Source organism: Urocitellus parryii, chromosome 12 (genome assembly GCF_045843805.1).
Source record: "Urocitellus parryii isolate mUroPar1 chromosome 12, mUroPar1.hap1, whole genome shotgun sequence".
In the NCBI taxonomy this organism is placed as follows: Eukaryota; Metazoa; Chordata; class Mammalia; order Rodentia; family Sciuridae; genus Urocitellus; species Urocitellus parryii.
The window spans coordinates 61962593-61979830 of record NC_135542.1 but is presented as its reverse complement, the minus strand read 5'-3'; the positions used below and the strand labels follow the sequence as shown (position 1 = coordinate 61979830).

The window sequence follows — 17238 nt, the reverse complement described above, 5'->3', positions numbered from 1 at the left end:
CAGGTATAATATTCCAGGTAAAATTTGATCCTGGAAACAAACCCCTGACAATGACCCTGCAATTATTGTTTTGTCAGTACTGTTGTGACATTTCATGGTGAGTTGTCTTCTGTTTGAATTGGCATTTTTCAATAAACATTAGGATTTAATTTGTTCATTTAACATTTACAAAGACATTAGCACAGAAAATAGAGCTGTCTCATTAACTATGATTTGTTTTATGGTACAGAGGTTGTCATTGTAGCAAATTATCAGTAACTGGTAAAAAAGTGAATCTTAAAAAAATTATGGGTAAGGTTAAAATGATAAAAATATATACTTAATCTTCCTTTGCTTATTTGTTAACATTAGTTTTTTTGTTGTTATTTTTCCTTTTAAGGAGTCTTCTGAAGTCTGTTGAAGAAGAATTGCATCAGCGGTAATTTAATTTTTAGTTAAGCTTTAAATACTTCATGTCACAAATGAGTAAAGTCATTTTGCTCCCTGGTGTGTCATGTGGAAAAGTCTGTTCTAACTTACTCTAGCCTGTAAAGAAATAGAAATAAAATTCTATCTTGCAGAAGGCCTTCCTGTCTTTTCAAGAATTTCTTCTTAAGCTCTTCGGTAAAGTAACTGTGGCATTATCCTTTTTTTTTTTTTTTTTTTAGAGGACATGTGGCACACTTAGAAGATGATGAGGGGGATGATGATGAATCCAAACAGTAAGTTTTGTTTCTCTTCTTTGGTAAAAAGAAAGAGGGTCATTTGACCTGATTTCTTAAATCTAACAATAATTTTAACATAATTAGTAATATAGTATCATGGGCCATACCACAGGCTTTCCTTTGTTTCTATCACAGTTATTATTGTCAGCTTGGGCTGCCCCAAACAAATACCTTAGGCTGGGTGGCTTAAACAACAAAAGTTTATTTCTCACAGCTTCAAAAGCTGGAAAGTTCAAGGCCAGCTGGAAAGTACTGGCCAGTTTGGTTCCTGGTGGTGGCCGCCTCCTGGCAATATCTTCACTTGGCCTTTCCTCAGAGTGTGCACATCTGAGGGAGGAGGGCAATATCTCTTCCTTTAGTTTCCTCCTGGAAGCCCTTTCTCCAGTACAGTCACATTGGGGATTAAGACTTCAACATGTGAATTTTGGGGAGACACAATTCCAGTTGATAACACACTGGTTAATAACAACTTAGGAAAAAAAACAATTTTTTATTGAAGTTAGTAATTGATAGCTGCTATAATTACTACAACTACAAAGAAGCTTATTTTATGCTTGACTCAGTTTCATTGAATATGTTTCAAAGAAACACTTTAGATATGTGTGTGAATTTTTAAAGGGGAATATTTTTACTACTATGTGTGTATTACCTCTTAGTCCTTAAATTTAATAATTTTTGTTTGTTTGATAAAGAAAGATGCAGTTTTCAGGTAGAGAGGAGCACCTGACAAGCTTTTGGGCGTGGGTTTTTCCTCTTCACCTTATCATCTGACTCTTGAGTCAGGTCACTTAACCTCTGGGCCTCAGGGTCCTCATCTGAGGTGTTTTCTGGATATCTTTAATTTTTTCTGTTTCTGAAACTTATCCTGAGTTTTAATGAATCTTAGCTTCATTCAAATTCTGCCTATCATTTCATAGAGCCACATATATCACCTTTGATGAGGTTCATCAAAGATATCTAACAAAATAACACAAATGAAGATTATGATGTAATTTATATTATACCATTTTTTCCTCTACCAGGTGCTTTTTATGTTCTTTTATTATTTTCCTTTAATTGAAATAAACTGGAATTTTATTCACCTTTTCCAGTTTGGTTTATAATATTTGAAACCAAGAGGCATATCTACCCAATTACTTCTGAGTGATACTTCATTCAAGATAACTTAAACATTTCACAGAATATTTCGGTAAAAACTCACAATCTTAGAAAATGGTACTTGTTTTTGCAGGTTTTTCTTCCATATAGATTTGAAAACATAATTACATTTTAGTGATGATTTATGTGTAAAATAAAGGGTGCTGATTCTAAACTTTTTGTGTTTTTAGTTCAACCATGAAAGCAAAAGTTCCACCACCTCTGCCACCAAAGGTAGACAAGTTTATTTCTCAATTTGAAATCTGTGTGTGTGTATATGTGTGTGTGTTATTGTTCTGCCACTTTAATATTGTATTGTAGTTACACTAGATTATTTTTATTTATGACCCACAAAGAAAAATTAGGAAGTTGCTAACTATGATCTAAGGTAATACCCAAATTGTCATTTAGTATTCATTCTACGTCTTAGAAATTTTCACAGTGAAAATAAGTGTGTTGATAGATGAGTGTTATTTCACTTGGGCTAGAAAAACGCATGTTTCTTCTAATATTTTTTTATCTCAAAATCTGCAATCTACTAACTGATCCCTGAAAATATTTAGTAGGATGGTAATTTATCCTCACAAATATTTAATTTTCAGAAAAAGATCATAAATTTAAAATACAAAATAAAACAGTAACTTTCAAAAAAAATTTTAAAAAAAGCCTTGTGCCAAGCATAATCATCATAAAATACTAAAAATAACTGCAATTGATAGGTTTCTTAAAGGATAAAATCAGTTAATATAAATAGTGGTAATATATGGGCTGGTATTGTGGCTTATCGATAAGAGTGCTTATCTAGCACAGGCAAAGCCCCAGGTTTGATCCTCAGCACCACATAAAAATAAATAAATAAAATAAGGTATTGTGTCCAACTACAACTAAAATACAAATATTTTAAAAAGATAGTGATAATATAAATTTATTTTATAAATTCATATGTATCGCACATTTTAATTATAAAATAATTTGGTTTAAAGTTTGAAATCAGGGTATTATAAATGAGAGCTGGATTGTTACCAGTCTTGGCATCAAATTTATTGCTGTATTTTGTTTCCTTTTTAAACTTCTGAGGAAAGTCTTGATTCACACAAGTAAATAATGCTGTGCTTGCCTGTTTAGCTTTAAATTAGCAGAAGTATAGAGATCTGAATTTCAAGGAAATAAGTACTGAGCAATCTTTATAATAAAGGGCACGTTGAGGCTGGGGATATAGCTCAGTTGGTAGAGTGCTTGCCTTGCATGCACAGAGCCCTTGGGTTCAATCCCCAGCACCACAAAAAGTAATAATGATTAATAATAATAATGGGCATATTTATAAAAGTTTATAAATTTTCTAACCCTTTCTCTGACTGGAGTTTTTTCCATTGTCTTCACAAAAAGTTTTTCAGGTATCCCTTATTGTGGTGCTGCCTTCTTTAACTTGAGAACACCTTAATATATATCTTCTATCCTTCATCTGAAAAAAAGCATCAACATAAAGACACTGAGTCATCTAAGGGACAGTTTAGATTAGCTTTGATAAGGAGCTGAGCTTCCATTAGCTGTAAGACTCATATAGAGATTTGTTTTAATTTGAGGCTATCAAAAGGACTGTTTTTAAGATTTGAAGAATTAATAAGAAGCCAGGCGTGGTGGCACATGCCTGTAATTCCAGTAGCTTCAAGAAGCTGAGGCTAAGTGGTTAAGCGCTCTGGGTTCAATTCAATTCCTGGTCCCCACCCCGCAAAAAAAAAGAATTAATAAAAAGACATAGAGAGCCTCCCCCTTTTTTTGCACAGCTGCAAAACTTGACACATATTTGTGTCCATTTTTAGGATATTTTTAAAACAATAAGGTAACCTGAATCAGATAGTTAAGTACCCTCAATTCATCTGGTAAACACAATTTGAAATATAACACTTACTTCAAGAAAATAATTACACGTTTAATCATTGGTCTTCTTTTCTGTGTTATTTCAGCCTAAGTCCATCTTCATACCACAGGAAACCCATTCTATTGAGGAAGATAATCAAGGAACAATCAAGAGATGTCCCATGTCAGGGAGCCCAGCAAAACCATCCCATGTTCCACCAAGACCACCACCTCCCCGATTACCGCCACAAAAGCCTGTTGCTTTAGGTAATGGAGGAGGCTTTACCAGTTTTTCATGCTAGTGGTAAAATGTTAAGAAAAAAAAATTTTAAGAAATTATTTTGAATTTCTTTGAGGCAGGAGAGAAAAGAAGCAGTGGCTAAAGGAGATGTTTTTTGATTTTTGTTTCATAATTCAGTGTTTTTAATAAAAGGGTTCCTTATCATCTAGTCCTGAAATATTTTGCCCCTTACTTATCATTTCACATTTAGCCTCCCCTTTTTTGGAACCTGGTTTATGCCCTTTCATCATTTATCTACAGTATATAAGCAATAGAAATTAAACTATGAATAAGCAAGGAAACTTTTTTTTGGTGGGGAGGGTTCTGGGCTACTTCTGTTTTAGAAAAGAGGAGGGTACTTTGTTTAATTTCTTTATATCCTTTGATCATTTTTATAAAGATGATGATCCTTGTTTGCTGGGTATTGCATACCATTAATACTGGAAAGAGTTGTTTGAGGAAGATAATCAATTTCTTTCCCCAGCACCACAAAAAGTTTTTAACACTGTTTTTCTTCTGTCTTATACAAAAGAAATAATTTAAGAAAGAGCAACTAAGATTTCTTGATAACATAATATAAATTGCCCCTTTCGTGAAGGTAGTTATGCATTTAGTATTCATTTTTTGCCTTTTTAAAGCAAATTATAGATACAACCTGAATTTAAATTTGCCTAATATACCACAAATAGAAGTTTAAGTAAAGAACATTGTATATAAAAACTTCTTCCTACAATACTAAAATACTCTGATTGATCTCAAATGAAGAATGAAACTGTCTCTGAGTTAATACTTTTCTTTCTACTTGATAATTTTCTTACTGAAAATTAATAGTTTATCAATATATTTAAACATCTTATTGAAGGAAATGGAGTGGGCTCCTTCCAGTTAAATGGTGAACGAGATGGATCTTTATATCAGCAACAGAATGAACATCGAGGCACAAACCTTTCCAGGAAAGAGAAGAAAGATGTGCCAGTGGGTATTTGCATTTATAAGTTCTTCTTGTACTTGTTTCCCTTTCACTATTTAGTTTCACACTTACACTTAGTGAAACTATACCAGTTGTATATTTTATAATTGCTGTGTTGATATTTTAGTATGTTTATTATAATAAGTAGATATTCTAAAATGTGTTCTTCAGACAAGTATTCTTGTGACTATGCACAAAATAACTCTCAAAAGTCTTGCATACATGGGCTGGGGTTTTGGCTCAGTGGTAGAGCATTCGCCTGCATATGCAAGGCCCTGGGTTCGATCCTTAGCACCACATTAAAAAAAAATAAAGGTATTGTGTCCAACTACAACTAAAAAATAAATATTAAAAAAAAAAAGTTTTGTGTACAGGGCTGGGGATTATAGTTCAGTGATAGAATCCTTACCTTACATGCACTAGTCCCTGGGATTGATCCCTAGCTCCACAAAAATGGAAAGGAAAATACCTTTGATAGTCTGAGAAATTATGAAAAATAAGGTCATAAAGAAAGCTATAGATTGTACTCCAGGACAGATTTCTAACTATAGGTTACATAATGGGTGATGTAGTTGATATAGTTGCTTTTACACAGAGACAATAGCTAACAGAGGGAAAATATTATGATTGTTTTTTAGCAAGTGAGGATATCATTTCAGAAATGATGAAATTAGACTTAACAGCTATTCCTGTCACAAGTGTTAGTTGAAACACTATGGCATTACTATTAAAATGTATATTATTTATTAGGAATCATAAGACATGAAAAATTTAAAATATTTATAAAAAACTGAATCCTGATCAGTGGAAGACATCTATCATCAGAAAACATAAATTAACAACAAAAAATTGTGCTGCTATAAATAGCTTCCTTATATCAGAGAAATTAATGAAAAACGCATGAGAAAGCATTTTTTTTTACTTGTCTTCATAATATTGCTGATGAGTGTGATATAATATGGACATCAGATCAGCTAAAATGTAAAAGTTACCGATCCCATGTACCAGGAGCTTCATTTTCACAGAATACCCTTTTTAAAAATCCCTTCATGGCCATCCACAAAGCTTGAACACTTGGAGGAGGTGGGCGTGCTGCTGCTGTTGTGACCAAAGGTCTCCCTGCCCTCTCTCTTTCCCTCCTATCCTTCTTCCCTATCTAGAATTCATCTATTCCTCCCATCCTCCCCCTCCCTGCTCCACTGTGAGTCAGCCTCCTTATGTCAGAGAAAACATTCGGCATTTGGTTTTTTGAGATTGGCTAACTTCACTTAGCATTATATTCTCCAACGCCATCCATTTACCTGCAAATGCCATGATTTTATTCTCTTTTATTGCTGAGTAAAATTCCATTGTGTATATATGCCACATTTTTTATTCATTCATCCACTGAAGGGCATCTAGGTTGGCTCCACAGTTTAGCTATTGTGAATTGTGCTGTTATAAACATTGATGTGGCTGTGTCCCTGTAGTATGCTGTTTTTAAGTCCTTTGCGTATAGTCTGAGGAGAGGGATAGCTGGGTCAAATGGTGGTTCCATTTCCAGATTTCCAAGGAATCTTCATACTGCTTTCCATATTTGCTGCACCAGTCTGCAGTCCCACCAGCAATGTATGAGTGTACCTTTTCCCCCACATTCTCACCAATACTTGTTGTTTGTCTTCATAATAGCTGCCATTCTGACTGGAGTGAGATGGTATCTTAAGAGTAGTTTTGATTTGCATTTCTCTAACTACTAGAGATGATGAGCATTTTTTCATATATTTGTTGATTGATTGTATATCCTCTTCTGAGAACTGTCTGTTCAGGTCCTTGGCCCATTTATTGATTGTTTTTTCGGTGCTTATCTTTTTTGAGTTCTTTATATACCCTAGAGATTAGTGCTCTATCTGTTGTGTGAGGAGTAAAAATTTGCTCCCAGGATGCAGGTTCTCCATTCACCTCACGGATTGTTTATTTTGCTGAGAAGAAATTTTTTACTTTGATTTCATCCCATTTATTCATTCTTGGTTTTAATTCTTGTGCTATAGGAGTCTTATTAAGGAAGTTGGGGCCTAATCCCATATAATTAAGATTAGGGCCTACTTTTTTTCCTATTAGAGTGTCTGATTTAATTCCTGGTTCCTTGATCCATCTTGAGTTAAATTTTGTGCATGGTGAGAGATGGGAGTTTAATTTCATTTTGTTGCATATGGATTTCTAGTTTTCTAGCACTATTTTGTTGAAGATGCTATCTTTTCTCCAGTTCATGTTTTTGGCACCATTATCTAATATAAGATAATTGTAATTTTGTGGGTTAGTCTCTGTGTCCTCTCTTCTGTACCATTGGTCTACCAGTCTCTTTTGGTGCCAATACCATGCTGGTTTTATTACTATTGCCCTGTAATATAGTTTAAGGTCTGGTTTAGCGATGCCACCTGCTTCTCTCCTCCTGGTAAAGATTGCTTTAGCTATTCTAGGTCTCTTATTTTTCCAGATGAATTTCATAATTGCATTTTCTATCTCTATGAGGAATGCCATTGGGATTTTGATTGGAATTGCATTAAATCTGTATAGTGCTTTTGGTAGTATGGTCATTTTGATAATATTAATTCTGCCTATCCAAGAGCAAGGTAGATCTTTCCATCTTCTAAGGTCTTCTTTGATTTCTCTCTTTAGGATTCTGTATAGATCTTTTACCTCTTTTGTTAAATTGATTGCCAAGTATTTTTTTTTTTTTTTGAGGTTATTGTGTATGGGGTAGTTTTCCTCATTTCCTTCTCAGAGACTTTGTCACTGATATACAGAAATGCCTTTGACCTACGGGTGTTGATTTTATATCCTGCTACTTTGCTGAATTCATTTACTAGTTCTAGAAGTTTTCTTGTGGTGTTTTTTGGGTGTTCTGTGTATAGAATCGTATCATCGGCAAATAGTGCTAATTTAAGTTCTTCTTTTCCTATACATATCCCTTTGATTTCTTTCATCTAATTGCTCTGGCCAGTGTTTCAAGAACTGTGTTAAATAGAAGTGATGAAAGAGGGCATCCCTGTCTTGTTCCAGTTTTTAGAGGGAATGCCTTCAATTTTTCTGTTTAGAATGATGTTGGCTGGGGCTTAGCATAGATAGTCTTTACGATATTGAGATATGTTTCTGTTATCCCTAGTTTTTCTAGTGTTTTGAACATGAAGGGGAGCTGTATTTTATCAAATACTTTCTCTGCATCTATTGAGATGATCATATGATTCTTATCTTTAGGTCTGTTGATGTGATGAATTACATTTATTGATTTCCGTATGTTGAACCAACCTTGTATCCCTGGGATGAATCCCACTTGATCATGGTGTACAATCTTTTTGATGCTTTTGTATTCGATTTGCCTAAATTTTATTGAGAATTTTTGCATCTATGTTCATTAGAGATATTGGTTTGAAGTTTTCTTTCTTTGATGTGTCTTTGCCTGGTTTGGGGATCAGGGTGATATTGGCCTCATAGAATGAGTTTAGAATTACCGCCTCTTTTATTTCTTGAAATAAATTGAAGAGTATTGGTATTAGTTCTTCTTTAAAGGTCTTGTAGAACTCGGCTGTGTATCCATCCTGTCCTGGGCTTTTCTTGGTTAGTAGGCTTTTGATGGCTTCTTCTATTTCCTCAGTTGATATTGGTCTGTTTATTTTATTTTTTTTTTTAAAGAGAGAGTGAGGGGGGGGGGAGAGAGAGAGAGAGAATTTTTAATATTTATCCTTTAGTTCTCGGCAGACACAACATCTTTGTTGGTATGTGGTGCTGAGGATCGAACCCGGGCCGCAGGCATGCCAGGCAAGCGCGCTCCCGCTTGAGCCACATCCCCAGCCCGATATCGGTCTGTTTAAATAGTGTATATCTTCCTGACTCAATCTGGGCAAATCATATGCCATTCACATTTTTAACTGCTGATGGGACTCTCCAGCTTTTACCAGGAGAGATGAGCTGTCCTTCGAAGATTCAGACTTCTTAGAAAAGCTTTTTTTTTTTTTTTTTTTAACTGAAAAAAAAGACTAAAGAAGCCATGAAGGAAAGCAAGGAATTCACCACATAGTGAATACACAGTTGCCTTCTTTATACTATCCCTGTTAGCGTTCACAGCGTAAACAGTTATCATAAGAAAGGCACGGTAAGAGCCATTTGTAGGGTGCTCTTGGTAAGCTGACCTAACTGGTAGTGGTGATGAATTATGAAGGACATCTAAACATCCTTGAAAGTTATGGAACTCTGTGCCTGTGAAAGTTACCATGCAGTGTTTCTTATTTCAAATTTATTGTGGAGCTCTCTTGCTTATTTTATTCTCTTACCCATACAGTATGCCATGAGTATAAAATTGATATATTAATGATCTTGTTACCAAAGTAAGAAATGTCACAAGGGGCCTCACTTTTGTATTGTTTTATTAGCTCAAAAGTTATTAAATAAGATGTTCTTCTGCCATTGTTCCATCTGTCCCATATATTAGCATTTTATTTAATATGCTTTGGAAGTTGATCCATGAATTTTTGTTGGAATTAATACAAGTGTCTGACTAGATGGTAAACGGTAGACTGACACAACCTTCAAGTAATAATGTCATTGTTTTCTTGCTGTGTCTTTAGCTTGATTACTAAGGTACAGATCTGCTTAAAACCAAATGGCATTAGTTATTATGTTTTCCAAATTGAAAGTTATTTTATTTACTATTTTAAGGAAATATGAAACCATTCAAAAACAGCAAATTTTATGCTCTGAAGTACATAAAATTAGTTAATAGTTAATGAAATGCAAAGAGGTTAGATAGTGTTAAGTTAATGAGGTTTATTTTCTATATGGTTAATATGGGTAATTTTTCATCTTCTTTAAAGATGAATAATATTCTGATTAAAGGTGGGAAATAATAGCTGAGGCATCCATTATTTTTCAAGATCTTTGTCTATATTATGTATTATACAGTAGTTTTCTTTTTTTTTTTTTTTTTTTTTTAGAAGAGGATTGAGAGTTTGAGGCCAACCTCAGGAATTTATTTTTTTTTTTTTTTTTTTTTTTTTTTTTTACCTCTTTTTTTTTTTATTGTTGGTCATTCAAAACATTACATAGTTCCTCATACATCATATTTCACAGTTTGATTCAAATGAGTTATGAACTCCCAATTTTATCCCGTATACAGATTGCTGTATCACATCAGTTACCCTTCCATTGATTGACATATTGCCTTTCTAGTGTCTGATGTATTCTGCTGTCTGTATTATTCTCTACTATCCCCCCTCCCCTCCCCTCCCCTCCCCTTTTCTCTCTCTACCCCTTCTACTGTAAATCACTTCTTCCATTTGAATTATCTTGTCTTACCCCTCCTTTCCTCTTATATGTCATTTTGTATAACCCTGAGGATCGCCTTCCATTTCCATGCGATTCCCCTTCTCGTTTCCTTTCCCTCCCACCTCTCAACCCTGTTAATGAAAATCTTCGTCTCAAGCTCTTCGTCCCTACCCTGTCCTTGTTTCCTCCCCTTATATCAGAGGAGTCATTTGGTATTTGTTTTTTAAAGATTGACTAGCTTCACTTAGCATAATCTGCTCTAATGCCATCCATTTCCCTCCAAATTCTATGATTTTATCATTTTTAAATGCAGAGTAATACTCCATTGTGTATAAATGCCACATTTTTTTAATCCATTCATCTATTGAAGGGCATCTAGGCTGATTCCACAATCTTGCTATCGTGAATTGTGCTGCTATGAACATCGATGTAGCAGTGTCCCTGTAGCATGCTCTTATTAGGTCTTTAGGGAATAGACCGAGAAGGGGAATAGCTGGATCAAATGGTGGTTCCATTCCCAGCTTTCCAAGAAATCTCCATACTGCTTTCCAAATTGGCTGCACCAATTTGCAGTCCCACCAGCAATGAACAAGAGTGCCCTTTTCCCCACATCCTCTCCAGCACTTATTGTTGTTTGACTTCCTAATGGCTGCCAATCTTACTGGAGTGAGATGGTATCTTAGGGTAGTTTTGATTTGCATTTCTCTGACTGCTAGCGATGGTGAGCATTTTTTCATGTACTTATTGATTGATTGTATGTCCTCTTCTGAGAAGTGTCTGTTCAGGTCCTTTGCCCATTTATTGATTGGGTTACTTGTTGTCTTATTATCTAATTTTTTGAGTTCTTTGTATATTCTGGTTATTAGGGCTCTATCTGAAGTGTGTGGAGTAAAGATTTGTTCCCAGGATGTAGGCTCCCTGTTTATCTCTCTTATTGTTTCTTTTGCTGAGAAAAAACTTTTTAGTTTGAGTAAGTCCCATTTGTTGATTCTAGTTGTTAACTCTTGCGCTACGGGTGTCCTATTGAGGAATTTGGAGCCTGCTCCCACAGTATGTAGATCATAACCAACTTTTTCTTCTATCAGATGCCGTGTCTCTGATTTAATATCAAGCTCCTTGATCCATTTTGAGTTAACTTTTGTGCAAGGCGAGAGATAGGGATTCAGATTCATTTTGATGCAAATGGATTTCCAGTTTTCCCAGCACCATTTGTTGAAGATGCTATCCTTCCTCCATTGCATGCTTTTAGCCCCTTTATCAAATATAAGATAGTTGTAGTTTTGTGGATTGGTTGCTGTGTCCTCTATTCTATACCATTGGTCCACCCGCCTGTTTTGGTACCAGTACCATGCTGTTTTCGTTACTATTGCTCTGTAGTATAGTTTGAAGTCTGGTATCACTATACCGCCTGATTCACACTTCCTGCTTAGTATTGTTTTTGCTATTCTGGGTCTTTTATTATTCCATATGAATTTCATGATTCTTTTATCTATTTCTACAAGAAATGCAGCTGGGATTTTGATTGGCATTGCATTGAACTTATAGAGAACTTTTGGTAATATCGCCATTTTGATGATGTTGGATCTGCCTATCCATGAGCAGGGTATATTTTTCCATCTTCTAAGGTCTTCTTCTATGTCTTTCTTTAGGGTTTTGTAATTTTCATTGTATAAATCTTTCACCTCTTTTGTTAGGTTGATTCCCAAGTATTTTATTTTTTGGGGGGGTATTGTGAATGGAGTAGTTGTCCTCATTTCCGTTTCAGAGGATTTGTCGCTGATATATAGGAATGCCTTTGATTTATGCGTGTTGATTTTATATCCTGCCACTTTGCTGAATTCATTTATTAGCTCTAATAGCTTCTCTGTAGACCCTTTTGGGTCTGCTAGGTATAGAATCATATCATCTGCAAATAGTGATAATTTAAGTTCTTCTTTTCCAATTTTTATCCCTTTAATTTCTTTCGTCTGTCTAATTGCTCTTGCCAGTGTTTCGAGGACTATGTTGAACAGAAGTGGTGAGAGAGGGCATCCCTGTCTTGTACCAGATCTTAGAGGGAATGCCTTCAATTTTTCTCCATTCAGAATGATGCTGGCCTGTGGCTTATCATATATTGCTTTTACAATGTTGAGGTATGATCCTGTTATCCCTAATTTTTCTAGAGTTTTGAACATAAAGGGATGCTGTACTTTGTCGAATGCTTTTTCTGCGTCTATCGAGACTATCATATGGTTCTTATTTTTTAGTCTATTGATGTGGTGGATAACATTTATTGATTTCCGTATATTGAACCAGCCTTGCATCCCATGGATGAATCCTACTTGATCATGGTGTATAATTTTTTTGATATGTATTTGAATCCGGTTCGCCAGAATTTTATTGAGAATTTTTGCGTCAAGGTTCATTAGAGATATTGGTCTGTAGTTTTCTTTCTTTGAAGTGTCTTTGTCTGGTTTCGGAATCAGGGTGATGTTGGCCTCGTAGAATGAATTTGGAAGTTCTCCCTCTTTTTCTATTTCCTGAAATAGCTTGAAAAGTATTGGTGTTAGTTCCTCTTTAAAGGTTTTGTAAAACTCTGCTGTATACCCATCCGGTCCTGGGCTTTTCTTAGTTGGTAGTCTTTTGATGGTTTCTTCTATTTCTTCTATTGTTATTGGTCTGTTTAGGTTGTCTATATCCTCCTGGTTCAATCTGGGCAGATCGTAAGACTTAAGGAATTTATCTATGCCTTCACTATCTTCTATTTTATTGGAGTATAAGGCTTCAAAATAGTCTCTGATTATCTTCTGTATTTCTGAAGTGTCTGTTGTGATATTGCCTTTTTCATCCCGTATGCTAGTAATCTGGGTTCTCTCTCTTCTTCTCTTCGTTAGCATGGCTAAGGGTCTGTCAATTTTATTTATTTTTTCAAAGAACCAGCTTTTAGTTTTGTCAATTTTTTCAATTGTTTCTTTTGTTTCAATTTCATTAATTTCAGCTCTGATTTTGATTATTTCTTGCCTTCTACTTCTTTTGCTGTTGTTTTGCTCCTCTTTTTCTAGGATTTTGAGATGAAGTATGAGATCATTTATTTGTTGGTTTTTTCTTTTTTTGAGGAATGAACTCCAAGCAATGAATTTTCCTCTTAGGACTGCTTTCAATGTGTCCCATAGATTCCGATATGTTGTGTCCGTGTTTTCATTTAACTCTAGGAATTTTTTAATTTCCTCCTTGATGTCTTCAATAACCCATATGTCACTCAGCAACCTGTTGTTCATTCTCCAAGTGATGCTTGATTTTTCCTTTCTTCTTTTATCATTGATTTTCAGTTTCATTCCATTATGATCAGATAAGATGCATGGTATTATCTCTACCCCTTTATATTGTCTAAGAGTTGCCCTGTGACATAATATATGGTCTATTTTTGAGAAGGTTCCATGTGCTGCTGAAAAAAAAGTGTAACTACTTGATGTTGGGTGGTAAAGTCTATATATGTCAATTAAGTCTAGGTTATTAATTGTGTTGTTGAGTTCTATAGTTTCCTTGTTTAACTTTTGTTTGGAAGATCTGTCCAGTGGTGAGAGAGGTGTGTTGAAGTCTCCCATGATGATTGTATGGTGGTCTATCAGACTCTTGAACTTGAGAAGAGTTTGCTGGATGAACACCGCTGCACCATTATTTGGGGCATATATATTTATGATTGTTATGTCTTGTTGGTTTATGGTTCCCTTGAGCAGTATGAAGTGTCCTTCTTTATCCCTTTTGATTAGCTTTGGCTTGAAATCTATTTTATTAGATATGAGTATGGACACGCCTGCTTGTTTCCGCTGTCCATATGAGTGGTATGATTTTTCCCAACCTTTCACCTTCAGTCTATGGATATCTTTTTCTATCAGATGCGTCTCCTGTAGACAGCATATTGTTGGGTCTTGTTTTGTGATCCATTCTACTAGCCTGTGTCTCTTAATTGGTGAGTTTAAGCCATTGACATTTAGGGTTATTATTGAGATATGGTTTGTACTTCTATCCATATTTGTTTGTTAATGTTACTAAACCTGATTTGTTATCCTCTTTGACTACTTTCCCCCCTTTACTGTCCTACCTCCCATTGTTGGTTTTCAATGTTATTTTCCATTTCCTCTTCCTGCAATGTTTTGCCAAGGATTTTTTGAAGAGATGGTTTTCTAGCTGCGAATTCTTTTAACTTTTGTTTATCATGGAAGGTTTTAATTTCATCTTCTAACCTGAAGCTTAATTTTGCCGGATACACGATTCTTGGTTGGAACCCATTTTCTTTCAGTGTTTGAAATATGTTATTCCAGGATCTTCTAGCTTTCAGAGTCTGTGTTGAGAGATCAGCTGTTATCCTGATTGGTTTACCCCTAAATGTAATCTGCTTCCTTTCCCTTGTAGCTTTTAAAATTCTTTCCTTATTCTGTATGTTGGACATCTTCACTATAATGTGTCTAGGTGTGGATCTCTTATGGTTTTGTACATTCGGCGTCCTGTAGGCTTCTAGGATTTGGGATTCTGTCTCATTCTTCAAGTCTGGGAAGTTTTCTCGTATTATTTCATTGAATAGGCTGTGTATTCCTCTGGTTTGGAGCTCTGTGCCTTCCTGTATCCCAATGACTCTTAAATTTGGTCTTTTGATATTGTCCCATATTTCTTGGATGTTCTGTTCATGGTTTCTTAGCAGACTTGCTGAGCTGTCTATGTTCTTTTCCAGTTGAAATACTTTGTCTTCATTGTCTGATGTTCTCTCTTCTAAGTGATCTACTCTGCTGGTAGTATTCTCAATTGAGTTTTTAAGTTGGTTTATTTTTTCCTGCAATTCTAGTATTTCTATTTGTTTGTTTTTTATTTCCTCTATCTCCCTGTGAAATTGATCTTTTACTTCCTGGATTTGTTTGTCAATGTGATCTTTCATTATCTGATTTTGCTGTCTCATGTCTTCCTTGAGACTCCAGATCATCTGAAGCATGTATATCCTGATCTCTCTATCTGACATTCCATCTGTTGCACCTATTACCTCTTCTAAAGTTGAGTTGACCTGCATTGCCTGTGGTCCTTTCTTTCCTTGTCTTTTCATACTGCTGGCGTTTCTTTCTGCTTGGTGAAACTGTTGTGTTTTGAAATTTTCCCTCTATTTATTTATATTGCTCTTGTATAGTTGAATAATCACCCTTGCAGGGCATGTAGTGGCTGTGATCCTCCTCCAATTGGTGTGATCCGTCTACCACGCTGGGAGGCCCTAGGTCTGCTCTGCTGGTCGGTCAAAGGTCCGCCTACCCAGCAGGTACGAGGGGCACCTCTATCACTCCGCAGGTTGCTGGGCCTAACCTCCCGATGGGTCAAAGGTTCCCCTAGCTTGCAGGGGGCTGCTCCCGGAGCGAGAGCTAGGCCTCCCGGGGGAGCCCGGATGGTGGAGGCCGACTGCCGGTTCAGGCGGGGTGGGCCAAGCCGCACTGGGTGCCGGCGGCTTGCAAACGCGGCTGGTATCAGCAGGACTTAACTCCTGCACCCGCTGCGGGGGCACCTTTATCGCCGAGTAGCTGCGGTCGCGTGGTTGGGACCCGGGCGGGTGGGGCCGCTTCTCCCAGGGCGAGAGCTGGGCCTCCCGGGGGAGCCCGTATGGCGGAGGACTGCCGGTTCAGGCGGGGCGGGCCAAGCCGCTCCGGGATCCCGCGGGTTGCAAAGGTGGCTGGCGTCTGCAGGACTTAACTTCTGCACCCGCCGCCGGTTCGGGCGGGGCGGGCCAAGCCGCTCAGGGTTCCCGCGAGTTGCAAAGGTGGCTGGCGTCTGCAGGACTTAACTTCTGCACCCACCACGAGGGCACCTTTATTGCCGAGTAGCTGTGGCTGCCTGGTTAGGAACCGGGCGGGTGGGGCCGCTTTTCCCTGGGCGACAGCTAGGCCTCCCGGGGGAGCCCGTATGGTGGAGGACTGCCGGTTCGGGCGGGGCTGGCCAAGCCGCTCAGGGATCCCGCGGGTTGCAAAGGCGGTTGGCGTCTGCAGGACTTAACTTCTGCACCCGCCGCCGCTTGGGCAGGGCGGGCCAAGCCGCTCAGGGTTCCCGCGGGTTGCAAAGGCGGCTGGCGTCTGCAGGATTTAACTTCTGCACCCGCCACGTGGGCACCTTTATTGCCGAGTAGCTGTGGCTGCCTGGTTAGGAACCGGGCGGGTGGGGCCGCTTTTCCCAGGGCGAGAGTTAGGCCTCCCGGGGGAGCCTGTATGTCGGAGGACTGCCGGTTCCGGCGGGGCGGGCCAAGCCACTCAGGGATCCCGCGGGTTGCAAAGGTGGCTGGCGTCTGCAGGACTTAACTTCTGCACCCACCAGGAGGGCACCTTTATCTCCAAGTAGCTGAGGCCACCTGGTTAGAAACTGGGCGGGTGGGGCCGCTTCTCCCGGGGCGAAAGCTAGGCCTCCCGGGGGAGCCCGTATGGCGGAGGACTGCCGGTTCGGGCGGGGCGGGCCAAGCCGCCCAGGGATCCCGCGGGTTGCAAAGGTGGCTGGCGTCTGCAGGACTTAACTTCTGCACCCGCCACGTGGGCACCTTTATTGCCGAGTAGCTGTGGCTGCCTGGTTAGGAACCGGGCGGGTGGGGCCGCTTTTCCCAGGGCGAGAGCTAGGCCTCCTGGGGGAGCCTGTATGTCGGAGGACTGCCGGTTCCGGCGGGGCGGGCCAAGCCACTTAGGGATCCCGCGGGTTGCAAAGGTGGCTGGCGTCTGCAGGACTTAACTTCTGCACCCACCACGAGGGCACCTTTATCTCCAAGTAGCTGAGGCCACCTGGTTAGAAACCGGGCGGGTGGGGCCGCTTCTCCCGGGGCGAAAGCTAGGCCTCCCGGGGGAGCCCGTATGGCGGAGGACTGCCGGTTCGGGCGGGGCGGGCCAAGCCGCCCAGGGATCCCGCGGGTTGCAAAGGTGGCTGGCGTCTGCAGGACTTAACTTCTGCACCCGCCACGTGGGCACCTTTATTGCCGAGTAGCTGTGGCTGCCTGGTTAGGAACC

General features: G+C 38.5%; 1 protein-coding gene across 3 annotated transcripts in view; it reads left to right on the top strand.

Annotated features, from left to right (window-relative positions):
- Map4k3 (mitogen-activated protein kinase kinase kinase kinase 3) overlaps positions 1-17238 on the top strand; it is a 186872-nt gene that overhangs the window by 137756 nt on the left and 31878 nt on the right. For all 3 annotated transcript variants that reach the window (XM_026410129.2, XM_026410130.2, XM_077791693.1), the window contains 5 exons: positions 380-418; positions 648-701; positions 2033-2075; positions 3806-3965; positions 4841-4953. In XM_026410129.2, coding sequence (XP_026265914.1) covers positions 380-418; positions 648-701; positions 2033-2075; positions 3806-3965; positions 4841-4953 — 409 coding nt within the window. The remainder of the gene's footprint in view (positions 1-379; positions 419-647; positions 702-2032; positions 2076-3805; positions 3966-4840; positions 4954-17238) is intronic.